We start from the raw sequence: 27,597 nt of genomic DNA on the forward strand, positions 1-27,597 counted from the left end.
GTCTGGCCAGTAAGTGATGGCACACTGCCTAACAGGGTGAAAAGCCAAGCAAAATTATAGGCATTAGCATCACTTCTTTCATGTTTTTCACCCACTGGCTTGCTGACCCATGGCATGATCTAATGCAGAATATTGCTGGTTTAGAAACACTCTATGATTAACACCAAACTAGTTTTTAGGAATATCTTCAACACATTAAAAAAAACCCAAAACAACCCGGTTATAAAGCAGGTCATAGCAGGTAACCAGAGTTCTAATTCAGCTGTCACTTACATTTTGGCTCACTTCAGGTGTGTCCAGCCAGGTACTTTCAGTGCTGGTTTTTATATGGTCTTTCTTAGGCATCTGCACAGTACCCCAAAAAATTGGGACCAAGACCCTTAATGATAATAATTAAAGCCAGACAGTTTAGCTCTTTGGACAGAGGCTGAATGAATATTTCTCAGATTCAAAGGCAAACCCCACCCTGCGTGGATCCCCTGGTGTTTGACATGTTGTCCCTTTAAAAGAAAACTTATGCAGCCTTCTTATGTACTCTGTCTGCGTGATGAGAGATGTGTTGCTATGCTTATAAATCTGGCATCTAATACTTCTGCACAACCATCTAATTATGTTTTTCAGCCTCGAAATGGAAGGACTATCGAAGGCAGTGGTAAGTAGGCATCTAAAAGTGACAAGATTTTGTACTTTTTTTTTTTTTTAGGAATGATGGTCCTTGTGGCAGAATTTGTTACTGAGAAGTATTACAAACCTAGATACCCATGTGGATGTTTCATATGGTCACTAGGAGGTGTCTGGGCACAAATGTATTTTTTCATGCTTAGAGACTTATAGTGTACACTTTTGACAAAAGGATTGTTTTTTCTCTCTTCAAGGTTCAGTAAGGAGGCACTTTCATCTTCTGCAAAATGTTAGAAATAGTACAAAAATTATAAATTTTAAAAACCAAGAGTGTAAATTGTACTTGGAAAACTAAAGCTAGACTCCTCTCTGTTCCAAGAGACCTTCAGTCACTTATTCCTCCATAAGAGCCCACTAATACAGATCTCTGCCTGCAGGTGGGAGTCATCCTCACATCAGAATTAGGACCTGTTTTGGGGTAAACATTAACTAGGAAGAGCAGGGGTGGGATGGAAGAAAGACAGTGAGATCTAATATCACTTGGCACTGGCTTATCTGAATTTGAAAGTGTGTGTTAAAGGTCTTAGTGGGCTTTAATGGTAAATGGACAAGAAGGTCCATGTATGTACATGCGTTCTCTCCTTCAGTCTCTTCCAGTTGTTTACCCCACAATAAAAGATCACCATTTTCTGTTTGCAGTGTAAGAATTGCTTCCATCTGTTGACTGAACAGGATGGGGATTTTTGGGACAGGATAGAAAGACAGGAAAAAAAAAAAAACCTGCAAGGAAAACACAAGTAAATAATACCTTTGTTGTATATTCAAGATTAAACCATTTAGAAAGAAAGGAACAAAAGACTTGGGAGAGTGGTATAGAGCAGCATCATTACTTGCTTGCTCTGGTCTTAGGTGCTGCCCTGGGTGTCCATTGCTTCTCATGGACGAAAGGAAGATAAGGAGCTAGATGGATCTCTGGTTTGAGCCAGTGCAGGTGGTCTTTGTGGCGCACATGTGTGGGAAACGTTTCATAGCTATGAAACCTGTAGTGCTGCCTAGATCTGTTTAGGAAAACTGGAAGCATGAGCTGACAATCACTAAGATAAGCCAAACAGAGAGAGACCCTACAGCTTTTGGGCAAAAACAGTTCAAAAACAATTAAATTTGCTCCACAGTACTCTGTGTGAAGTACTTTGGTGTTAGAATTGCTGTACTATCAGTCAGATCTCATTAAATGGCTAGTGTAGAAACCACTACTTCATGATGATGTCCTAACCTTATATATAGCAGTAAATTTTATCCAGCCAACCCAGCTGCAGGGTTGCACACTATGCCTCCATGCCCTAGAAGAAGGACAGTGGAGTTAGGACATGGTGGAAAGATAACTATGAGGAGGGAGGATTCATGTTTGAGTACAAAAAACAGACCTGGGTACTTACCCAAACTTTCAAACTCTCGTTCATCTTAATCTTCTGGTGCTAGAATTTGAAGCTATTTCATTTCTAACTTTGAGAAGGACCAAGTATATGTAACTAAATATGAAGTTCTATTCAGATCAACATAACATACAATATGATACTCTGTTAATTTCTTTCAGAGTACCATGGAATATGAAGTTCATGGGTCAATTTACCAGCTTGATGACTTGGTTTTCCGAAGAAAAAAGACCTTCTGTTGCACTGGTTGTCTATTATGTGACTCTTGTCTGAAATTTGCTGTTCTGTGTAATAAACTTGCAATCATTAATTCTTCTTGTCCTTTTTATTGAAATGAGTACTAGATTTAATTGGGTTGTAGTGTAGCATTGCCTGGTTCCATTTGTGTTCAAAGGAAATAAATAATCTGAATACCTATAACTTTCAAATCAGTGTGTTTTATATTTATAACATCATCTTTAATAGGGTCATGAATGTTAAGCTTGCCCCTTTGACTAGATAATATATTTCCCCAGTGTTTCAGAATATACATCCCAAACAGCATAATAAGAGATTAAAATAATCATAGATGTTTTAATGATTTAATTATTGTTTTGAATAACTAAGGGGTTGAGTAGGATAATTGATGAATCCAAAGTGCTTTGAAAGAAGTGGCACAAGTACTGTGGTTATACACAGGCACTATTTGATCAGATGATGTATTTTTTTTTCAGCCTTGCCTTACTGCATATTTTAAAGCACAAATGAGTCTTACAAGAGATACTCTGAACATCTGCCCTTTTTACTGAAATCATGTATTTAAACCTGTGATGCAGCCAATTGTGTGGGTAATGTGGTTTTGGTAGGCAGGGACATCTATGGGCTGAAAACTTAAAAGTACTAAGCAGTTACTTCCTTAGGAATAACAGAGCATAGTAAAAGCCAGCATCTGAGGATACGTATCAAGTTGGGACTTGTAAGCACTGACTTCCTCAAGCCCTTTCTTGTGCTTCCTTCCCCTCCTTGGCTACTCAGTCCTAGTACCATGGTGTGGTGTTACATTGGCACAGCCACATACGAACTGGATTTGGGAACTCTCCTATCTTTAAAAACAAGCCCTGAGCAACCTGGGGGTAGGGGGGTTGGCTGGATAAATTCCTGATTTGGAATGTATTAACTGAAGTTTGACTGATAGTGGGAAGTGATGAGTTATTTGGTAATTGTTAGACCACAGCTAGGGAAGAGTGTCTGGTTTTGGGCCACACAATACAGGAAGGGCCTGGAGAAACTGGAGGGAGCTCATGGTCAGCCTTCAGGGTAGTGGGGACTGGAGCATTTGCCCCATGAGGAGAGGCAGGGCTGGTTCAGCCTGGAGGAGGGATACTTTTAGGGGCACCTAACAGCCCCTCCAGTGCCTGTGAGGAGTCATCAAGGAGACAGTCATGTTCCTCACAGTGTGGGGTGGGAGGACAAGTAGCAATGGACTTAAGTTGAAGCAAGAGAGGTTGAGACATCCAGACAGTGCAACAGGTTGTCCAGAGAGGTTGTGCTGTCCAGTCCTTGGAGGTTTTCAAGACCAGAGTAGAAAAAAATCTGGCCTGAATTCCTGCTTGGGATTAGACCAGAGATCTCCTGAGGTCCCTGCCAGCCTCAGTTATTCTGAGACATGAGTACCACTTCATGCTATGTATTTCAGCCTCTAACAGGGTCAAGCCCTCGCTAGATTGCAGCTCCTCTGCTTCCACCTGGGCAGAGAGTGCTGGTAGGGTGGCAGGTCCCCAGAGATGCTACTGTGGGCAATTAAGGCCTATTTGTGCCCTCACAGCACACTTGCTGTTGTTCATGGTGTTGCCAAATCCTGTCGGAAATTATTAGCTCATGGAAAGGCTACCAAAGGGATGTTGGCTCCTCTGGCTTCTCAAGTATTTAGAGCCAGCTGGGATGCCCATCTGGAAGAAACAGCTAAGCCAACTGCAAGTGGTGGGGATGCAGCATGGTAATGTAAATAAATACGAGATAATGATACAAGAGCACAGCAATGGAACTTCTGGCCTGTTTCATCTCAGAGGCCAAATCTGAACAGTATCAAGTTTTGCTCAGTTCTGCATAAATATTTGTACGAGTTTTGGATGGGATAGAGTTAATTTTCTTCATAGCTGGTTGTATGGTGCTGTGTTTTGGATCTGTGACCAAAACAGAGCTGATAACACAGGGGTGTTTTAGCTGTTGCTGAGCAGAGCTAACACAGCATCGAGGCCTTTTCTGTTTATCACTCCACCCCACCAGCAAGGAGGCTGGGGGTGCACAAGAAGTTGGGAGAGGACACAGCTGGGACAGCTGACCCCAACTGATCAAAGGGATATTCCATATGACATGGTGTTTGGCAACTTCCGCTTGAACTTGAGAAAAAAATTCTTTACAAGTGAGGGTGACAGGCTGCCCAGGGAGGTTGTGGAGTCTCCTTCTCTGGAGACATTCAAGACTCACCTGGACGCCTTCCTGTGTAATTTCGTTTAGGTTCCTTCTTTGGCAGGGGGATTGGACTGGATGATCTTTTGAGGTCCCTTCCAATCCCTAATATTCTGTGTGATTCTGTGATTCTGTAATAAAAGCTGAGGCAAGAAGGAGAAAGGGGGAATGTTTGGAGTGATGGCACTTGTCTTCCCAAGTAACTGTATGCGTGATGGAGCCCTGCTTTCCTGGAGATGGCTGAACACCTGCCTGCTGATGGGAAGCAGTGAATGAATTCCTTGTTCTGCTTTGCTTTACCTATTAAACTGTCGTTATCTCAACCCACAAGTTTTCTCATTTTTACCCTTCCATTTCTCTCCCCATCCTGCTGGGGGGAGTGAGCCAGTGGCTGCGTGGGGCTGAGCTGCCTGCCAGGGTTAACCCACAGCAATACAGCTCGTGCTGTGCTCTCACAATCAGTAGTGGCTTCCTCTACCCACAGCAGGTTTCAAGGATAACATCTATTTGGGTCTTGAAACTGGTTAAATAAGACTGATAAATAGGTGGTAATTTGCAGGTGAAGCATTAGCTTAGGTTCCTCAGCCATATTTTGTAGTAACTGGCTTCTCTGTAAAATGCACAGGAGAGCTCTTGTTCACTGCTCAGTGGAAACCCTTGCTCCCTGAAGCAACACAAATGTCACCTGTGGAACTGGAGAGATTTATAACATTGAAATGTAGCGGTCATCCCTGGCCTGAAACTCTTTCTGAACATCCCAGTGCAAAACCCACAGCAGAAATTGAGGAGCAGACACAGGTGACAAAAACAATTAGAAACACAGAAAAATCTCGGCAAGAAAAAGAAGTGAAAGCTCAGTACCCGTTGTCAGCAAGTGAAGAGACAAATAGTGACATGACAGGGTATACAAAGTAATGAGTGTGTTTAGAAGAGTAAATCTGCTGCTTATCCATCCTCTTGTAATAAAAAGGAGCAAAGAGGGAGACTCAATTACATCGAGAGCCAATACATTTAAGCTGCAAAGGGCAATTGTTTTTTCTAACACTTAACTCCTGAAACCAGTTGCCACAGCTTAGAGCGTGTGGTTAGAGACAGCTCTGACAGCTCTCAGGAAGGCAGACACATTCAGGAGCACACATCTTCATGCCACCTAACTTGCCTCGAAAATCACTTTACGCTAGCCCAGGACCTCCTGCATTAAAAGCCTGGCCTGCTTGAGCTGGGCTCAGCAAGACATTGCTCAGCAGAGCGCACAGCAAGGGACGTGGAATTGTACTTGCCAGTGGGGGAGGGAGTGCTACCTGCCTCATGACGTGCTGCTCACCAAAGAGCCAGAGCATGAAGCACGAGAGGAAAACCCTCTTGGTGCTTTACTTCACCTTCCCTGGTCCCTTTGTGCTCTGGTGCCTTGGATAGCCTCACTCCCTTTTCTGCTCCTGTAGGGAAGAGCACGCTTACTAAATCTCCAGGTGTTGGCAAGCTGGGAGGGACAGCGAGTGCTGGAGGACAGTCAGCATTCAAAATGGTCTTGGCAAAGATACATCTGGAAAAAATATGCAGGGCTTGCTGAGGAGGAAAGGAAGGTATTACACATACTGAAGAATAATCAACTGCAGCTTTGCAGCAAAGAGGACGGGTAATCGTAGAGTCAAATATCACAGTGTTGGGGAGAATACAAAAATACAGTGTGGAATGAATAAGAAGCCATAGGGACTCTGACGTGGGAGATGCCGCATTGCTGATTGTGCGGAAGACTTCATGTACTGAGTAGCACTGGAGAAGAAAGAGGGAGACCAACAGGAGAGAGCCCAGCAGAGAAGAAGGGCAGAGGTGAAGGGAAGTTGGTACCCTGAATGAAGTGGGGTTTGTTTGCAAGAAGGAAAGTTTGAAGAGGGGAATGATAAAATGCTTCATTTTAAGCTTTTCACTCCCAGCAGTATCCACCATGCCCATGGACAGATACTGTTGGGAGAGGTAAGCTTAAAATGAAGAAAGATTCATATTAAATCTAACAATCGTGAGAATGAAGCACTGAGTGATAGGCAGTCAACTTTTCTTGTTTATAAAAATTCTCAAGGGGACTGACACCTCACTTGGACTCTAAGTTACAAAAATCCTAGCTGAAATAACTGCAAGCAGCATTTTCTCTCTTCAGTGTTACGCCATGGTGCACTGTTTATTCCTAATTATGTTTCATTTAATGAAAGATTAGTACCATTGTTTTGTTGAATATCTAGCATACTTCAGATGATAGAACTTGCTCTGGCTCCTTCTGTAAGTGGAAGATTCAATCTTAGAGAGCCCAGCACTTTACATACTTTTACCTCATGTTACTAACATCTGTGAGAAGTGGTACCTGATGCCCAGAGCTGTATATACCTGGAGCTGCATGGCAGCCCTGGGAAGAACATTGTCTTTACTTCTGGAATGCTTGTGTAAAATGGGAGAAAAGATCCTGGACTGGCAAAGGAAGCATATGGATTATGGAAAAAATTGAAAAGACATTTGAACTCAGACTGCACGCAACTGGAGTCCTTTGAAAATGCAGAGGGGATTCAGATGAATGGCAATGAGGACTGACCAATGCCCAGTGAGATAGCTGCCATGTATGCATGACATGAAACACCATCTAGGAACTAAAAACACATCAGCTGGCTGCTTGTCTCATCTTCATAATTCTCATCAGGTAATGACACAGAAGTAGCTGCAGAAATTGCAGATCTACCTTCTGGAGGTTTTAAACCATTTGCTTAACACAGCCAGTTTGGCAGATGACATGCAGCTGCTTGACAGGCTGGCCAAAAGCATCCCGTTCCAGCTTTTGGAGTGCACGTGAGGCTGCCAAATGAACTCCAGCTACAAGATGGATATGCTTATTATTCTAACTGCAGCCACAAACTCTTTATTTCTTTGCTGGGATATTAGAGTTGAGCAGTGACCGCAGGATCTCTACTGGCAGCCAAGACAGACGCTTATCACAGAATCACAGAGTGTTAGGGATTGGAAGGGACGTGGAGATCGCTCTGAGGACTTGTCTTTCTTATCCATTCCAGACAACTCGCACATCACATTTTACCATATTAAAAAGAGTAAAAGCATATGTTTGACAGGGGTGGACTGCATAAACTGTCTTAATGTAAACATCTGTCACCCTGGTTGATAGATTTCTGTACTGAACAACTAGAATTAGCTGCCAAGTCTCTTTATCCAGTCATTTCTGGATCTCCTTTTTCCACAGTGCCGAAACAAAAATGTGACTGATCTCATAGCTGGTTATGATTCACTATCTAAAATGTTGACATTTCTCTGGGGCAAAGAACCTTGTACACCAAATATAATCTATCTATTAGCCTTAAACCTGCTGAGAAATCAATACAAGAAGTCTGAAAGAGAACATATGACAAACTTGAAATAAAAAAGTTTTTAAAGCTTTAAAAAAGTGGAAGTCTGAAAGAGAACATATGACAAACTTGTTTAAAATAAAAAAGTTTTTAAAGCTTTAAAAAAGTTTTTAAAACAAAGGCTCTACACCCAGGGGTTCCTATACAGCAGTTTGGGTAGTGCTTGCTGAATTACTGCATGAGGGCAATGCATGCACATACATACATGCGTCTGGAGTACAGCTATCTAAACATCAACCAGCAAAAGACATAAATACGGACTAGAAGTTCCAACAGAAAAGGCAAAAATGCAGAACACACATGAACTGACCTCAGAGCACAAAGGACCGGCAATCATGTGTGACCCATCAGAAAAGTAAGAAAATCGTAGAATCATAGAATCATAGAATGGTTTGGGTTGGAAGGGACCTTAAAGATCATCTAGTTCCAATCCCCCTGCCATCAGCAGGGACACCTTCCACTAGACCAGGTTACTCAAAGCCCAATCCAGCCGGGCCTGAAACACTTCCAGGGAGGGGGCATCCACAACTTCCTTGGGCAACCTGTTCCAGTGTCTGACCACCCTCAGAGGAAAGAATTTCTTCCTATTATTCAATCCAAATCTACTCTCATCCAGTTTAAAGCCATTACCCCTTGTTCTGTCACTATGTGCTCTTGTAAAAAGTCCCTCCCCAGCTTTCTTGTAGGCCCCTTCAGGTACTGGAAGGCCGCTATAAGATCTCCCCAGAGCCTTCTCTTCTCCAGGCTGAACAGCCCCAACTCTCTGAGCCTGTCCTCACAGGAGAGGTGCTCCAGCCCTCTGATCATCCTCATGGCCCTCTTCTGGACTGACTCCAGTAGGTCTATGGACAAATCCAGGAGCCTCATTCAGTGGAGGACCAAGCTCATGTTTCCTCTCATCACCCCAGAGTAAAAGGACATGCCACAGCCACCCACATTGCTGGGCTGCATGGCCTCTCCAGGGACTACAGCAGAGACACTGCTACATAAATAAACACCAAAAATAGTCTTTTATTATAACTTGGTAGTCTTATACCACATCTTTTCCTTTATTTTCACAGCTGTGTATAGTCTATAGTTCCACAGATGATGTATAATCTAAAATAACCCGAAGTCACTATTTAGTGACTTGCAATAGAGCACGCACTTGACCTCCAAGAGGACAAGGATGTTTAGCGTTGCAATATTGGGACCGCTCAGCAGAGGGCAACGCCAATATGATAGTTGTGATGCTCAAAGCAGAGGCACTCTGGGCCTTACCCATTTGTCTGCTGGTGCGTTGTGCTTGATCCGCTCCTGACTCAGGTAATGAATGAGTTCAAACTTTATGCAGCCTTTGTACTCACCTGGACAAAGCTGTCCAAGGCTGTAACTTGGGATGTTTCCTCTCCTTACAAAGAAAGTGAATGTGACAGAAGATGGCAAGCTTATAAACACACAAATCTCGGAGCAGAGTGAACTGCAGGCACTCCGCACAACGGAGACATCCGTCAGCAACATCAGTCCTCTAAGCAGGTAAAAGAAGAAGAGCTTTTCCAGGCTTCGTTTCATCTCCATGCTTCCATCTGCCTGCAGCTTCATTGAATTTTGCAGTACTATGTACAGACATTTGCTGATGCATGTTATTGAAAACATCCATTTTCCTTGACAGATGATTGCACCATACCGCAATTGAGTTAGGAAAGTAACGCTACATCAAGATAAACGTGTCTTGCAGCACCGGTAACAAGAGAGGTGACAGAGGAGCTGTGATTTGAAATTTTTCTTTGCTTTGCTTTACAACTAAGTCACGTATCATCCTCGGCTGCAGGTGACTACACCTAAACTGAAATCTGTAGCATGGGATATAGGAGAACTAGTCACGTGCAAAACTACCATGCAATTATTGTCTAGTTTTAGTAAAGTGCATGATCACTTCTGTGATGAACAGAACTAGCAAAGTTATTTCTATCAGATTTGTACCTTGAGGAGGATCTCCTATATTGTGCTTAATGAAGGATATTTTTTATTACAATTTCATTAATATAATTTAATGCTATGGTCCTTATTTCTGTCAGGGCATACATTGGAGCTCTTTCTTTTACAGTGCTACCCATTTCCATGTAACTGGTAGGAATCATCTTGTGGTTTCAGGTCTCCATCATATTTGCCTAGAACTGCTGAGCAGATTCAGAAGTTAATAGATGAGGACAGATGGATTAGCAAGCAAATGGTGTGCTGCCATAAATGTTGTTTTCTTAGGCGGGAGGCCAAAAGCTGAAGGGAGTAAGGCAGCTGAGTAGGGAGTGCATAAAATGGAAAATTGGATGTCTAAGCTCTAGTTTTGGCTCTCTTGATATATAATGGTAACTCTACATTTCACTGAACCACTTAAGGGCATAATTTCTATGATTTCCAAGTGCTTTGTTTAATAGGGGCTTACTCGTGGGTATGAAGTTAAGCATGTGCACTACCGAAATGGCATCTTTCCAGCTGACTCAGCTTCCCCCTTTGTGAAACAAGGGTATGGTTACTTATCCTCACAGTTTTGCTATGATACTCAGTTCATTTCTGTTCAGAAATAGCTTAAAAATCCTCAAGAGTGTCTATTAAACAACTTGGATAAAACCCTGACCTTCCAAGGAAGCCAAATGTTGGTGATCTGGATATTTCTCTGAATTTGTTCCCAATCACTATGTCTAGAATAAATAATGACATTAATTACTGTAATAGAGTAGCAATATTTGTTCACAGAGTTTACCTTCTAATAAATCAAGTAACAGAATTTATCCTTACATTTAAATTTATCCTCAAATAAAAGCTGTTATCTTATTACCTTAATGCATCATTATTTATCAGTGTAATTAGCCCTACTCCAGTAAATGGGTCAGTACTCCTCAGTGTGCATTTTGCAAAACCAGGTGCCAAATCCCAGTTCTACATTCATCCCATTCAGACCGGTAACACCTCTAATGAAAAAAACTTTTCTCATTGTTCTATCCCCAGGTTTCTGAGCATCCATCATTTCTCTGCTGATGTGTTATAAGGCAGCAGTGACGTGTCATAACTGTGATTGTTTCCTTTTCAGAAGCAGATGTTTGATCTCTTGGTAGCCCCTGCCAGGGCTGGTATGAAGCTTAATGATCTGCATTCACTTTTAACAAGTGCTGTGGAAGGAACAGTACGTCTGGAAAATATCAGTGGTCCTGTTGAGTAGGTAATGGGACAGCAGGTATAAGTGCACAGCCAGAACGTCTGGAAAGTACCCAGACATTCATCTTGCTTGACAGCCTTTATAGCATAAATGAAAGAACATCACCCAGTAATTCCTGCCATGAAGGGAATTAGCCTTTGTTTTGCTTTATTCTATCATGAAATGCTACTTCACACAATAAATTTTACATTCACTTCCTGCTGGTATTTATGCTGCTCTTTCCTTCACTGTCTACATCTCTCATTCTATTTTTATAACATTTTCATCTCTGTTCTCCCATTTCATAGTTTCTCACCACTTCAGCACTGTTTCCCACAACAACAACTTCTACTTTAGTCCTTCCTCCTCCATTTGTCCTGGCACAGAGTCTCTTGGTAGGATAGGAGGCAAAGTATATGCTCTGAGGAGGAACATACTGTGAAGCAGGTGCCAGAGCAAATTTCCTTTGAGATGAACTGTAGGTTGCTAATGTAGTGAAAGCAAGTTAAAACCCCCTGGATGTGGAAGAGTCATTTTACTTTTTAAAAAATTACAAAAATTACTATTAAAATAAAAAAATTAGGGATCCGTGGAAGAGAAGAGGTGGATTACAGGGGGTAGAAGGGGGAGTATACCCCTTCTTAAGTTCTTAGTAACTTGCATACTCATTTCTACCATGAACCAGTACTGAATTTGTAATCTCTGTTAAAAGAGAAGACACGCCTTCACTAGTTTCTGGATCTTTTGCTGTGATTTCAGAGGAAGAAAGACTGGGTCTCTCTGGAGAAAGTGATGTTCAAAGAGGAACAGCTTAAAGACATGAGGACTACCAACACGCACGTCTGTGAATTTCTCAGAAGAATGCTTCTATTGGCAGTATTAAGTGATAGTGAAGCACTCAGTTGTTTGCTAGGATTTTACCAGGATTTAGCATTGCTGCCATTGCCTTCTCATGGAAGACAGCCCTTTACACCCATCAGGAGGGCACAAGGGAAATGCTCAGACAAAAGTATGCCTCCTCAAAACAATTTCACACCAGTGTATCTCCACCAGTCCAAACAGATCTACACCTAAGTCATAGTGAGAATTGGGCCTGTGTGATAATGTGTGGAAAGAAGCTCCCAGACTGGTAACTAGGAAGCACATTGAGGCAAACTTCCTGGGTCTGCTACTGAATGGTGTCCCAGCGAGCAGGGTACATGTGTATGGTACCTTGGACACGTTGGGTCCTAATATGTTATCTGATGTGTTACTGTTTTGCTAATTGACAAGTTTAGCAAAAAGGACACAGACACCAACTTGAAAACAAAAACAAACTTATTTTACTTCAGTTTAAAGCAGAAAAAGAAGGAATAAGCAAGGTACAAAGATAAACAAGGCAATGCACTTAATCATTACTACATAAGCCTAATGGTTAAGAAAGATACATCACCAGTTGCCCAAATACTTTACCATCACCCAGACCCGTTCATCAGCTGGGGAGCCCTGGTCACAGCGAAGGGTCTGGAGAACCTTTCCCAGCAATTGGGAAGTCCTACACAATGCATCCACTCGTAGGTGAGGTCTCCATCTTTGCTGTGAGACGGTCCTGCTTTTATACACTTTAACAAACAAATTACATAGAGAGAAAGGCACAGTAACATCTGGCAGGTTGGCTTCACTTTGCTCAGGCGCATCCTGGATCTGGCCAGTATCCGAGATGTGTCTGGGAAGCTACTGTGTTGGCTACTTTCTTCCCTTGGTTCCAACCCAAAGCCTGGCCAGGGCTCAAGGAGGAACCAAGGAAGTTCTTTATCTACCCAACTTTGACCATCTGCTTCTGAATAAGGTCAGACCTCTGGTCTCACGGCTTCATCGATGTATCATTCTCCCTTGGAGCTCCAACCAAGGCCTGGCCAGGGACCAGGGAGTTCCTTTATCTTCCCAGCTGTGAACACATACTCCTAAACAAGGCTGGACACCTGGTTTCACAGCCTTGACAACATACCCTTGAACAGAACAAGATAAATATATATTCTCATAATATTTCATCTGTACTGCATATTTTGCTAGCAAGCATGCATATTTTCACTAATGAGCCGGTTATATAACATTTGGTTGTGAGATTCATCTAGAGGTCAGCTTTGGTTCAAGGCCTACTGCTCAGCACTTCAGTTACAATGACCCTGATAGGAGAGATCAATGAGGGAAAAGTAAATCTGAAATAAGTAAGGATGGTAAAACCTGGGAAGGGAGAGGGACCAGGATATGTGACAGATGCATAATGTTTCCCCAACAGATGCATGGGCTATGTTTGAGGTCCCTTACAGCAGCAAGTACCCTCCTTGGTGAATTCAGCTAGCAAAATATTATTTAAGCCTCATCAAGCAGCTGTGTGATGTCTGAATTAACAGAGACGCTAATAAAAAAATCTGTTTCCTAGTTCAAGCAGCAATCTTCACTGTCTTGTGGGAATGTCTGAAAGACTCACCTGTGCTCTGGTTCCACTAGGATAGAGTTAATTTACTTCTTAATAGCTAGAGAGTGATGTGTTTTGGTTTCAGTGTGGGATTTGTTAAGAGAAGAATGTTGACAACATACTAACGTTTTTAGTTGTTGCTGGAAGTCCAAGGACTTGGTTTTTTGCTGTCTTCAAGTACAATGGACTAGGGGGGGAAGCATAGTGATTAGAAAAACCCCAAATTGGCATTTGGATATGCCAATGAGATATTCCATATCATATAATGTCATGTTCAGTATATTAATGAGGGTTGACTGGAAAGCTGGGGATTCTCTTGGGGATCGTTCAGGCTCACTCTTCTGGGATTGTGGTTTTGATTTCAGGACTGTCTCTGCTCCAGGATCGCTAGCTGGGGACACGCTGAGCATCAGTTGGCGAGCAGTGAGCAATTGCACTGTGCATCACTCATTTGCATATTCTATTATTACTGTTATTATCATTATTATTTTAAGTTTTATTTTATTTCAATTATTAAATTGTTTTTATCTCAACCCAAGAGTCTTATTACCCTTATCCCTCCAATTCTCTCCCCTGTTGCCTAGGGAGGGAGAGTGAGTGAGCGGCTGTGTTTGGCTGTTAGCCGAGTGGAACCACCATAATGTATATCTGAGTTTTAAAAGAAAAAGTCAGCCAGGTGCTGTGACGGCTTGAGACAGCCCCTTACTCTTTGTTCCTCTGTGTCACTAATTCCATCTTAACCAGTGCCCTGGATTCAGTGCAATGCTATAAGGACAAAGTGCCAAGTTTTTCCTCTGATCTAGATGAAGAACAGCTATTTTCAGCTTACTAACTTGCACTTCTCCTGTGCTCTGCATTATGCGGTAGGCCTGTTGACTCTGCCTTTTATTATTACACGGCATGATACCTAGAAGTGTACTTATGGTCTGAGATCACATCTGGACTAGACACTGGAAAAAAAAAGGAAAAAAGAAACGTCAGTGTCCTTGTTGATTTACCTAACCACTGAGTAACAGAGTCAAGCTCCCTCTTCCTGTTGCTGCTCTGGCTCTGCGTGGTACTTCCACTTACCATGAGTCCTTGGTGGCAATTCAGAGCCCTAGATTCAACATGCGGTGCAAAGCAAGGTGCTGGGATAACACAGCTCAAGGGCAGGCTGTTAGCAACGGAGCTTGCTAATGACTTGGGCTGACAGCAAGTCTGAAAAAAGTATAGCAGCCAAGTTGAGCCGTAAGTAGCTTAATGAAAAGCTCCTGGACCAGGGGAATACATAGAAAGACACCTAAATTGTGGTGTTTTGGAAGAAGAGAGGTACACCCAGACCAGGCTGTCTTTGAGAACATATGTGCACCTTCCTTAGTTTGGCAGTTACAGAGCTTGCCTTCTGGCAAAGGATGCCGCTAGCAAGTTTATGCAGTGAATGCTCTTTCTGGTCTGCCACTTTGACAAATGCATTCAAGATCTAACTCAGCCTAGTGACCACATCCCGCACTCCCTGCTTCCAAGGGAGATCAGAGCGCAGGGTCAGCTTGCATGTTTTGCTGGTTCGTTGGTTACACATTTCTAAGAGCATCACTGACGACTCCGCCCAGTTACCATGTTGTTGCAGGCATAATAAATGTTAAAATGGTTACTAGCTGATTTTAAGTGAACTTGTCTTTCTCAGGGTAGAATGATTAAGAAACCCCACAATGATGCTGGTGGAAAAAAAAAAAATATTCTCACAGATGCTACACATAGCACTGCAAAGAAAGCCACACAGATATTTGGAGCAAGCTGTAAAGAATACACTTCCATCACAATGCTGGAAATGGTTGTGCCATTCTCTCCCACACACTCTCTTCATAGAAACCCTTGTTTGGGAGTCTAATGAGCTGCTTGTATAAACAAAACAATAATTTCCAGTAGTTCTAACACTCAACAGGCTTAAAATAGTCAATGAACATTAACTAGTTAATAAGCAATCTGCCCCCTGAAGTCAAGGAAGTACGCAAGTTGTGACAGCAAGGAGAGCTGAGGAAGAGAGACTGAAAAAACCAGTGAAGCTGGCAACAGTGGTGGAAACAGGAGCAGAGTCTGACCCAGCTTCCAGAATAGCCTTCACAAGCCATGTGCTTCACATATTATCAGGATACTTACTTGGGGTAGAGTAGTGCACAACCTAGTAATAAACAGGGCTGAGGATACACAAGAAGACTGAATATACGTTTTATTGTGTATTTAAATGGACAACACATTTTTAAAATCAAAGATTAAAAGTACCCCATTGAAGTATGCATAATGTTGTAAGCATATGTATCTTCAAAACAAAGACAAAATAGGCTTCACAGCTGCAGGAGAGACATAGAATTAGGAGAATTTTTGAGTTCCCCAAAATTAATATCTTAATGTCGAGTGTTATCTTTTCAATTATCTTGAGACTTCACAAAAAAAGTAGGAATGACTGTACTGGTGGTTCTACATTTAGAAGTGCCAAAGAAAAGCTGTAGTAGAGCACAGAGAGCAGGAGAGCCACAGCAAGGCATATTTCAGGAAGCAGTACGTCTGTAGGTCAGCTCTAATTACTAAAGACAGAGCAGAGCTGTATGATGGCAGCTGGGACTCCTGCGGACTCCAGAGATGCTCTTCCCCTGTGGCTCTCCCTAGACCTGTCAGTGCCCCATTCCAGTATTCCTCCAGTTTGTTCTCATCTGTTGACTTCTGTGAAGAAAGTTAGGGGAGCCATTGCTGAAGATGGTGCCTCTCCCCTCCTTGCAGTTTAGCAGATGTGAGCTGTAGACCCCAGAGCATGTATTGGGCACTCAGCCGTGATAGACATCTTCCCAAGGTTGCTGCTTTTGGAGTAACATGACACCTTGAGCTTGCCAACAACCCTGCAGTCATCCTCAAACCTACATCAGCTTTCTGGTAAAGCTAGATGTGTTTAAGATAAGATTTATTAAATTAGTTATTTGGCAACAAAAACAGTGAAACCAACCAGTACCACCCCGATGTCTATTTTCCCCTTTGACTGAGTCTCAGGCTGAGTCCTGTACCCTGGACAGCAGTAGCACCTCTTGACCAGCTTGTCCCAGCCCAGGCCATACAGCTCCTCAAGATGGGGGACAATCCCTTAAGGGTCAAGCTTTGCTTCTGCTGCAGAAGAGCAGAGACTTGGGGAAAGGTTAATTAATTTTGCTATTTTTGGTAACTTTTCTATAAGCATAGGAGTTTGCTGAAACCTCCTGTTCCATGGGTCACCTCAAGTCATGTACCTGCTGTGATACAGCTTCATTCCAGGCAGATACATTTGAAATTCCCATAGGGATTCACAGTCACAGCCCACACCATGGGGGCATTGGAGGCAATCTCTGCCTCAGCAGCCCTAGCCACCATCCCACCCTTAGTTTCTTCTTCCTGCCCCTAGGCAAACCCTTGTGTTGTGCCAGCAGCACTGTGAAAGGCATGCACAAGTACTTTGGTAGGATTTTTGCTTTAACACACAAGCCCAGCAGCAGCCTGTGTCACAGCAGGTGCTGTAAGCTGCTGTGTTGGCACAGCAGAAGGAATGGAGCCGCGTGGCAGGAGCTGCAAAAGCCTGGGCTGCTGCACAGCACCCATGCTGTGGGCAACTGGCATGGACAGGCCAGGAGCAAGCCTCTGAGCCAACACAGCACAAAACATAACTGTCAGCCTGATGGGGAAACAGGGGACTCTTTTTATTTCAGATGTGCTCATATGGTCAGTGTTGATTGAAACTGCTGTAGAAAAACAAGCAGCAGCCCCCTAAGGAGCTACTCTTGCTTTCCAAGACAGCAGCTTGGAAGGTTTGGTTTATGGTGCGGGTCAGCACTTCAGCACCATTTCACCCTCCAGATCTCTAGCCAAAAGTTGCCATGTTTACATAGACAGCAATGGCTGATCTTATGTCTGCCTTCAAAACAATAATTGTCTGCTACTCACACTATAAATCACTTATCTCCAGTACCTACAGCAGCCAGTTATACTGGTGCTGACCAGATACCAACACTCTCCTCTCTTTGCTTTCTCATAGCACAGCCTCTAGTAGGTGTTTGCAGCTTACACACATGCGAGAGGTCTCACATACAGAAAAGCTTCTCGCTGCAGTTCCATAATACCTCATTCCTGGCTTCTTGCCCTTCATTTAAATTCCCTAGCCTGCCTATAAAAAGAGGTGAACTCTCCACAGCCCATTCTTCAAAAGGTCCCAATTCTCAGACCAGAAAACCAGAGAAATATTTGAGTTACACTAGAGAAAGCAGCAGGATAATATGGATTACTATGGGGCAGATATGGGAAACAAAGGCTCCCAAACCTTGGGCTAGTAAGATCAGTCTTGAGGCAGTTCTCTAAATAGTCTTTTTACCTGGCTGGATTAATATATCTGAAGGTGGTGGACACTAGGGCCTTCCTGCTCTGTGCTATGAAGAGGATAATTCAAACACCTAAAAATGCACTTATAAAGCTCTTAAGTTTGAGTGCATCCTGCTGGTGAAGCTGTTAAGCAAAACTTCTGCAGCATAGCAAACAGATTAATACTAGTGTGTGTCCACCAAAACTGCAACCCAGAGTGCAGATCTAATAGTGCTTAAGTAGCCTTTCAAGCTGCATAGGTAAAATACAAGAGTTTTAGAAGGTCCTGAATTGCATTGTATCTCACAGGTTTCCTTGATCTGGATCCTAATGGAACAAGCCTCTAAGCAGCTAAGGAGATTCTCAGTACTAGAGAGGTAGAAATTACATTTGTATTCATTCTTAAGAAGAGTTTCTAGAAGATCTTTAAGGCTCAAGCACTGACAAGGTTTATATATTGTCTGTAGAAGACTCCTTGGATTGCACTCCTTGGATTCTGCACAATGTAGAAACTTGGAGGACAATTCCAACACCATCTTTGGAGCAAGATGTGTGCAGTAACATGCTAAAGTTACAGCACAGCCTTACCTCCATACTCAAATGTTAGAAAACATAATTCATCAGCTTTACCATCACTATAAAGCAGTCTGGTTTAAGTTTATCAGGTGCATCTGCTTACCCTGAATAGTTACCTGTGCCCATGATGAGGGCTGAAGTGGTCAGATGAGGCAGACTTCCACACATACTGAATAAAGAGATTCCAGCCATGCACATGGAGAAACAAGCTTCAAAGACCATATAGCAGGTGTCCTTAGATAACTGCATTGCCAGAGAAAAATCTTCTGTTTTGTGCAACAAAAATGGAATAATAAAAAAATAAAAGGAATAATAAAAAATGGGGAATAAAATGAACACAAGTCCTTTTCACACTTATTTATTCACAGTAGTCTGTTGACTTTTTTCTTTTGTAGGACATAGCTAGGGAAACCTAACTAGCAACCCTGTCTTCAGCAGCTTTTCACACATGCAACTAAATGTGCTTCTAAACATGTGCACACACACACACACAAATTTAGACCCAAAATGCCAACGAGCATGAAAAAATCTGAGCTGTGGAGAAAGCCAGCATTAATAACACCGAAAGGTCAGGAGCCTGGTGGCAGCTAGAACTCCTGTGACTGGACACATTTGTGGGGTGGCTTAAGTGAGACAGTCTTCTTAGGAAGGAGCTCAGGAAGAACATTAGGTAACACCCCTCCTTGAGCAATGGTCACAGAGGAGAAGAGCTTGTTCAGCTCATCATCATTTCTCACAGCCAGCTGGATGTGCCTGGGCAGGATCCTGGATTTCTTGTTTTCCTGTGCAGCATTCCCTGCCAGCTCCAGGATCTCGGCGCTCAGGTACTCCAGCACCGCAGCCATGTAGATGGCAGCACCAGGACCAATCCTGTCAGCATAGTTCCCTCTTTTAAGGAACCTGTAGACACGGCCCACGGGGAACTGCAGACCAGCCTTAGCTGATTTGGTTTTCTTTGGCACAAGGAGGAGCTTTCCAGTTTTCTTCCCACGTTCAGACATTCTAACATTGATCTAGTATAAAAAGAGAAAGAATTAAAAAAAACCCCAACAAAACAAAAAGACACAGAAACTGAGCATTTAAGTTCTTTCTTCCTCCTTGTTTCCCTGCCTTTCTAATTCCCTTCCCCTCTCAGAAAGTTTGCCAGTTGTTCATACTTTTGTCTAAAGGAGCAGATGGGTCAGGCTGCTGCTCTAGGAGAGCCTGATAGGTTTCCAGCCAAGAAGCACGTACAAGCTCAGTCAGAGCAGCAGGTCAGCCATCTGCTAGACTTCCAAAATTTTTCAAGAGAGTAAGGAGGAATTTGGGAGCAAGGTCTTCTGTCTCAGTATCAAAGGGACAGCTGTCAAGGAGAAAAGTTAAGCAAACTAGGCTTGGCTTCAAGATACTTACAAGGGTTCAGAAACCCTGCAGGGAAGCTTCACTGAACTTACCCCAGTAAGAACCTAAGCAGTTTCTGCAACAATGACCTTGTGAGAGCCAGAGCTAGAAAATCATATTTTTGTCTGAAGTAAGAACAACAGACTAGAACTTAATCTGCTGGAAATCACTTCAAATGGATCTTGTCTTCCAGAGGTGAAGGGACCTATTGCTGCAAGGTAACAGGCCACAATCAGGAACAAGACTTACAGGAAGAAGATAAGCTTTGTTTTACATCAGACACTGAAATTGCTCTGCTCAGCACACTGTGCATCATGCTACTACAAATGCAGAAGTACCATCTTCTTGTACAGTATTGCACCCATTCTAACAAGCCCCATCACTTATTGCTGACATAAAGTCTCTGGTATTGAAGAATACCAATTACTCTTCAATGCATAACACAAAGCAACTGGAAAACAAACAGGAAGATTCTGCTCCTGTATATAGAATTGCTCTCAAGTTTTAATCATTAGTTTTTAAGTAATGAGAAGTTTTACCCAGATGCTGGGAAATCAGATTTCAAATTTAAATGCTTAAAAATACAATAAAAAGTTCTTTTAGGAGATTTTTGTGGGCCTTAGGAAGATAAGCTTCTAAAAATAGCCTACACAAGTAAATAAATTAAAAAAAAAATTAAAAGCCCCCTTAAGCAGCCTTATACCAAATACAGAACTTAGAACACCATTATTTCACTCAGGAGCTTATCTAACACAAAGAAAGCATAGTGTTATTTCTTAAAACAAACTCTCACCTGAAAAAATAATTAGCCTCTTTTCCAACAACACCACTACCCAAATCACCCAAACCACAACTTCTGGCAAGAGCTGCCCCCTTTTAAACTCCACACTGGTAGCCATATAATTACCAGCTCCTGAATCATTTAATGCCACCTGGGTGAGCAGTGATTCAACCACTCAAAATAAAAAAACAATCACAGTCCCAGCACAAGAGCAACTCAGTTCAGTCCCTGAGAGCATGAGAATTTGTCACTACTCCTTGTAGAGCTGCTTAGCACTTTGGTAGCTGATTTTCTCTGGAAACAAGCCTTATATTTACTGCCTCAGAGAACCGCAGTGTCTCTGATTGGCAGTTAATATATTACAGCTGAAAGGGGACACATCTCACCTTTCTGCAGTCATCAAGAATTAAACCCAGCAACCTGTAGCACTGTTCTTTGTGCTGCCAGCAGTGGCCAAGCGGCTTTGTGACCATGCTGCAGAGCCTGCGAAAGCTCCGGATCTCTGACATTGGGTTCTCTCTCATGTCTTGTCCCCACCTGTCACACAGTCCAGTTTTTTCCAAAGTTATGCATAGCTGTGTTGCAAGGCATGATATGTCCTTTCTAGGAGGTGGTGATAGCTGAATGTTTTTTTTTCTTCAACACACAAGTGCTGGAAAGTTGAGCCTTGGCCCAACAGAAACTTTTGTTGAGCAGCTGGGTTAGGAGACCTCTACCCTCTGCTACTATGAAGCCAGAGGGGTGAGTTTTCAGATCACTACACTATCTGGTTAATTTACAAATGAGTTGAACTATTGGCTAGAAGAAAGTAAACAACATTGTTCTTGATCAAATAAATACTTTAAAAATCGACTTCTGAATTGGACCAGTACTTTACTGCAAACTCTATATTTGTGTGTAAGTAGAGGTAGGGCCACACAGCTCACACAGTGTCCTTTGTCATACAGAAAATGACAGGTGGAGGCATTTCCAGAAGGTACTTGAGCACCAGCCGTGTCTTGCAGGGTCTGTTTGGTGTGGTGCAGAGCAGGCTCACAGGAGCAGCTTGCATCCTGGAGCAGCATGATGACTGACAGTTCTCCAAATTAGCAAAGGATGCTGTAAGCACCATGCTTAAAACTGCACAAAATTCATACCTTTCTTGAGTTTTCTACCATTACTGCAAACCATTTCTACCATTACTTGCTTGGCCCAAAGAAACAATCATTCCCAAACCTGCTTTCCCTTGACATGGTCAAATAGCAGAAATAATTTGTTTCATGTGTTCATTTCTCATGTACTGCCTTTAAAGTGTTTTTTTTTTCTCCATTTACAAGTGTAAACACCCAGCACAAGGCTAGTTACATATAACACATCCTCACTGCATGCACTGTATGTACTCTCAGACATTTTTACTTCACATTGCTACAGCATCCTCCATTTTTCTCACTTCACCGGGTTAATTGCAGGCCAGCTAAGATCTCAATAAATTACTCCTGAAAACCAGGGAGCATACAGTGACTCCTCCAGCTGCCCACCACCCTGAAATCACAGTGTCCTCTCAATCAGATATCCTCTCTTCCCAGTTCTATGTAAGCACAGCTTGGAGTGAGTCAGTAACTCAACTACATACCACTCTGACATCTGCCAGCCTCATAAAACCTGGCCAGTAGGCTGACACCCTCAAACCTTGAGGGGACAAAGGAGCTGGATCAAACTCCATAGGACAGGCAGATCATTTTTTCTAAGAAAAAGCTGATGCTACAGTTTAGGAAGCTGGTCCTAACCAGCTTTCTCTGTGTGAGATGTTATGAAGTCTGTGAGATAAGGGCCAGTCACTTCTACAAACAGCACAAATACTGCACCAAATTTTTATATAAGCTACCTATGGTTATTATGACAAGATGGAGGGGATAGAAGTTTAGTGTCATGTTGCAGTCTAAAGAGAGAGAGTTGTTCACTACGGCTTTACAGGCAATAAGACTTTCAACCTCTGAGGCATTGAACTAACTGCACTGTGGATCTGTGACGGAGGAAAAGCTCTCATAAGCATAAATGGCAGCGTGCATCTCAGTTCCTTTCCCTGCTCCATAACAGTTACCTGTAACATGTTTTCAAAAGTAACTTGTACTTGACTTTTAAAGAAGTTATTTACATGGTATGCTAGGCTTTTTTTTTTTTTAAAAAAAAATTTGCTGTGTTCCTCCATCCCTAGAAGGGGAGCTGAGAAAAGAAAGAACAGTGTTGCGTTCTAGGAACTTTATTACAAGCTTTAAAAATGCATTAAAATTAGCAGGAAAGGTACTTAACAAAGAAGCAAACACATACAAATTAGTGCTACTGAGTCCCATCATCCATAAGTGCACAGATCAGACCAGGAAAAGCACATTTCACTGGCTACCACCTTGCTCCTGAGAAGGAACAGCATCTCTGACAGTTTTCTTGGGAAGGAGCTCGGAATGGATATTTGGCATAACTCCTCCTTGAGCAATGGTCACAGAGGAGAAGAGCTTGCTCAGTTCATCATCATTTCTCACAGCCAGCTGGATGTGCCTGGGCAGGATCCTGGATTTCTTGTTTTCCTGTGCAGCATTCCCTGCCAGCTCCAGGATCTCGGCGCTCAGGTACTCCAGCACCGCAGCCATGTAGATGGCAGCACCAGGACCAATCCTGTCAGCATAGTTCCCTCTTTTAAGGAACCTGTAGACACGGCCCACGGGGAACTGCAGACCAGCCTTGGCTGATTTGGTTTTCAGTGGAGCTCCAGATTTGCCAGCCCCTGCGGGTTTCTTTCCACGTCCAGACATTCTGAAGTGTGAGGAGACACAAAGGGTTGGAGATCTTCAAATTACCTGGGTGCTTGGGCTACAGCCAACTGATAGCAAGAAGAGACAAAGAGAGTTACACTTTCTGCTCTTCTGCATCAAGAAGAAATCTTGTTCTTTTCTTGAGGAAAGAGAGCACCACACACCACAGTTCATTAATGGCAGACCTAAGATTTTAACTACTACTACCCTTTTACAGCCCACCTTTTAGGAGAGAGGCCTCATAAAACCAGAGCGGTCTGATAACCTGTCAAGAAAGGCTTATTGAAGTAGATACAAGAAGCTCAAAAGAAAGGAGGCTTTTCCCTGCTCCTTAGAATGTATTTGGGATTGAGGCACAGTTGGTCTTCTTCAATAAGGTTTTCTTGAACACCATAACAGTTACCTCAGATCTAACTTGAAGCCAAGCCTGCCTCTTCCTCCAAGGGAATCTGTATTCTAACTTCTTCCATTATCAAGTTAGATCTTTCTTTCATTTTAAATTTCACAATTGAAAAATTCCTAAAGCCCACAGCATCTTATACCCCCAGAGGCTTGCATACAACATTCTAAATGAATTCCCCAAGGGATATTTTCTGGCTCCTATGAGAGTACTGGAGGTATTCTGCACCAGGAAAAGGAAAAATTGACTTGGACAGCACACTGCAGACTGAAGAATAGAAATTACTGTCTATTTACTCAAGAATAAGGAAATTCAGTCCAGTTAGAGTGGCAGAAATACTCACTTCAATAAAGTTTCTAATCTATAAGTAAATAGGACAGCTTACAGCACAGCTGTTTGCAATATACAAGAACATCCACCACTAGATTAACATGGGGTTTTTGTGTAGTTTTTATAGAGATTTAAATATTTAAGAAAAATCAGAATAAGATTTGCAAGGGAAGAAGAAAAAAATCCCAGCCCATAATAAAATGCAAGCAAACCAAGCCATGACTCCTTATCTCTACTACCAGACAATAATTTTCATATTCTGATTACTCACATTACAGACATACTGTGCTACTAACTTAAAAAATAGCACAAAGTCTACAATAACCCCAAATCTTTAACCATGTACTATAAGTAAAAAATACAACCCATTACCTTCAAAAATTCTTATTTTGGTCTAGTCTGTGCTTTGCTACAGCCTGCACTCAAAGGCAAACAAGCCCCACAACATCATTCCCTCTACTCTTGGGGCAGAACCTTTTTATTAGCAACTTTTTCTCTGGATCACCTGGACAATTAATGAGTCATTCTCACATGTGGTTCATCTTCCTTCTAACCCCTGATTTGGGGGAAAATGAAAAAATACGTTTTAGATTCCCAGAAGCAAATTCTCTCAGGGAGGTGGGTGGGAGAAAAGCCAGGCTGTCTCCCAGACTAAGATACAGCTTTATTTCAATCTCATTGTGATGCTGCCAGCTGTCACCCACTCTGGCTGGAGTATTTCTGTCTCTCCACCATGTGTAAAAACAGTCCTTTCTTTCCAAAAAAAAAAGTACACAGGGGAAATGTGCTTTATAAATATGATGTATTTTTAGCTGGCTGGGAGGGGGGAAACCGTGTATTGATTTATGTGTGTCCTGGGCAGAGAGAGTTATGCTTCATTCACATTGTGTCTGAGCCCCACCAAGTGATGTGATGAGGCTGCTCCTAAGATTTGGGCTTCTGCCCCCTCTTCTGGTAACTCTCTGCCCCAGACAGGGCTCAGGGTTTACTGTGGGAACAGAGTGGTTCTGGTGCCAAGGGTCCTTAGCTAGTTTCTCTCGATTCACCTGGGCAAAAATCTCACCTAGTGAAAACGAGTATTTTTGAGCACCTTTTAAAAAATGAGTGCACACTCTCTGCTCGTGCTCTTTCTGTGTTTGTTTTTGGTGCTCAAAATAGGTTCCAACCAGCAACATGCAAGAGCCGTGGGTGTGAATGGCATTTAATTCACAAAAGATGACTATTAAACAAGCAGGTCCTCCTGAAAGCCCAGGCTCTGACAAAACATTTGTACAGTAAAACTAGCACAGAGAGCTAAGCTTTTGGTTCTGCATGCTGAGTACTAACTGCAGATCAGAGCCAAAAGACTTTCGAGCACTTGCAGAAGACTCCAAAATTATGATCCCAAAAACTTTAGCTCCCATGCTGCCCTGCTGGAAGGCTTCATAGCCTTTTACTTTCTGACTTAAAGTTCTCACATCACCTATATTTGTGGCTCCATCTATCACTCAGCCAGCTACTCTTCCCACAAGGATGAACATTTAGTCCAAACTGTGTGAGGTTGAGTCTTCCTCCACCTCAGAGCCCTGGGAGATGGGTATGGGGCACCTTCCACTCATTCATCAAATACTCCCCATAAGTACTGTTTTCCTCTCGAAGTGCAGCTATCAATTTCTCCTAATTCAGAGGCGGAAAAGGTGGCTGTGCCTTCCCTTCAGTAAACCAGACTTAGCACAGAGTAAGTTCCCCTGCACGCTTCAGGATACGTAGGTGTTAATGGGGTGTCCATGATGTTATAATGTGTTATAACGGGGGTTCTGAATTTCCATTGCAAGCGCTTGGTGGGGCAGAGACACAGTCATTTCTCCACACACCCAGGACAAATACACTCTTGTGGCCTGCTGGTAAGTTGTGTGGAGGCGTTTTTCTGGGCACTTAAGAGCTGGGCTCCCCCTTTCTGGGCAAGTGTCCTGACCATCGGGCTAGAGCATAAAAGGAGGGGGAGGTGGGAGCAGACCTCTTCCCCCTTCTCTGCTGCGTGTCTTTGAGAAGAAAGCACAAGGTCTACTCAGTTCTTTGAAAGGGCAGAGGTGCCCATTTTTAGGTAATAGGGTGTTGCTCTCAAGTGGATTGGGGTCACCACACTTGACCCACTCCTCAGTGTTTGCTGAGTGATGCTTTAATACAGACTCAAAAATAAAATAGAAGTAACTATCTAAATATAAATTTATTGTAATGCTAATTGGCTATGACCCAATCCTAACAATATTTGAAGTACTGATAATTATGTCTGAAAGAATAGGTAATAATCCCTAACATTCTGTGATTCTGTGTGTGTAATATAGGTTTGATTATTTTATTTTCTTTTTTAACAGAAAAGGGAAAGAAAAATGAGAGGAGAAGCAAGGGGAGAAATAAAGCAGGATATGAAATGCAAACTGTCAGAAAGAGACTCAGAGAGAGGAAAGGGAAGAGTTGCAGAGAAAACTCCAGGTAGAGAAGAGCCCCAAAACTCACCAGCACTATTTGGATCCTCCTAGGGAAGTGTTCCCTATGGCTGACAATTTATTTGGGGTGTTTCTGTGATGGTGCCCAGTTTGGTTTATGTGTTCAGGTTTATGGTAGGTCCAGGACGCTGGCTGGCGAGCGTGAGGACCTGAGGCCGTGCCCAGCTCAGCACACTGCCCAGTTGGGATCCCACATCTCATGGCCACGCTGCTTCCCCACTGTGCTGTACAGGGCCACACCATCCAACAAAGACAAGCCACCTGGGGCTGGGCAGGAGGGATCGGGGCTCACAGCTCTGCCACCACACTGCAAGGGTGCCCGTGAACTCATTTCAGCAGGGCTGACCCACAGAATATGCACTTCCTCTTCCTGCCTGATTGCTCCACAGGTGAGAAAGGAGTGCTGGAAGGTGCTAGGAAGTAGCTCACTCTTTCTATTTAACTTCTGAAACAGGAGTTTCAGAATGTTACATGTTTTTCAATCTGATACTAAATTCCTTGTTTTGCTCTCCAGTGCGTAACTCTTTTCCAGGGTGCGTTTAGCTGGCTGCTTTTAGGCGACGTGATTTCATATCCCTCGCTGTGTTGCTAAAACAATGATAAAGTGGGCGAAGCAAGAGCAGAGCTGCCCTGTAGAGCTGGCGGAGCTCGGACGGTGAGGGAACGGTGCGTGGACAAGGAAAGGTTTCCCAGGTTGTGCCGGCCATGAGGCTCTGTCACCTGGAAGCTGGGCAGGAATTCCTCTGCCCTCCATGACTTACATCCTGTGTTGTTTCCGAGCTGATGTTGGTTTGGGGGGTATAAGGAGAGGGTAGGGGAATCTCTCCAGGCGAAGGGTGCTTGGGTTAAAGCCCTCCTGAGATGGGCTTTCAGCAGGGCCACAGCCCAATACGGCCCCATCGGGGTAAGTCCATGACTTGGGTGAACACCCTCTGTCCAAAACGCCTCCAGAGGCAGCTGGGGGCTGGCGGG

At 43.1% G+C, this 27,597-nt stretch overlaps 2 protein-coding genes across 2 annotated transcripts; both read right to left on the bottom strand.

The window, feature by feature from the left end:
• Positions 1-19,049: 19,049 nt before the first annotated feature.
• LOC104527795 (histone H2A-beta, sperm) lies at positions 19,050-19,463 on the bottom strand. Its single transcript, XM_010171605.1, has one exon. It carries the CDS (start codon positions 19,461-19,463, stop codon positions 19,050-19,052), a length of 414 nt encoding a protein of 137 aa, XP_010169907.1.
• A 3,529-nt stretch (positions 19,464-22,992) lies between these two features.
• Positions 22,993-23,409, bottom strand: LOC104527796 (late histone H2A.L3). Its single transcript, XM_010171606.1, has one exon. The coding sequence runs from the start codon at positions 23,407-23,409 to the stop codon at positions 22,993-22,995; it is 417 nt and encodes a 138-aa protein (XP_010169908.1).
• Between the last annotated feature and the right edge of the window lie 4,188 nt (positions 23,410-27,597).

The sequence above is a fragment of the Antrostomus carolinensis genome, unplaced genomic scaffold (genome assembly GCF_000700745.2).
Source record: "Antrostomus carolinensis isolate BGI_N321 unplaced genomic scaffold, ASM70074v2 scaffold7357, whole genome shotgun sequence".
NCBI classification, from domain to species: domain Eukaryota; kingdom Metazoa; phylum Chordata; class Aves; order Caprimulgiformes; family Caprimulgidae; genus Antrostomus; species Antrostomus carolinensis.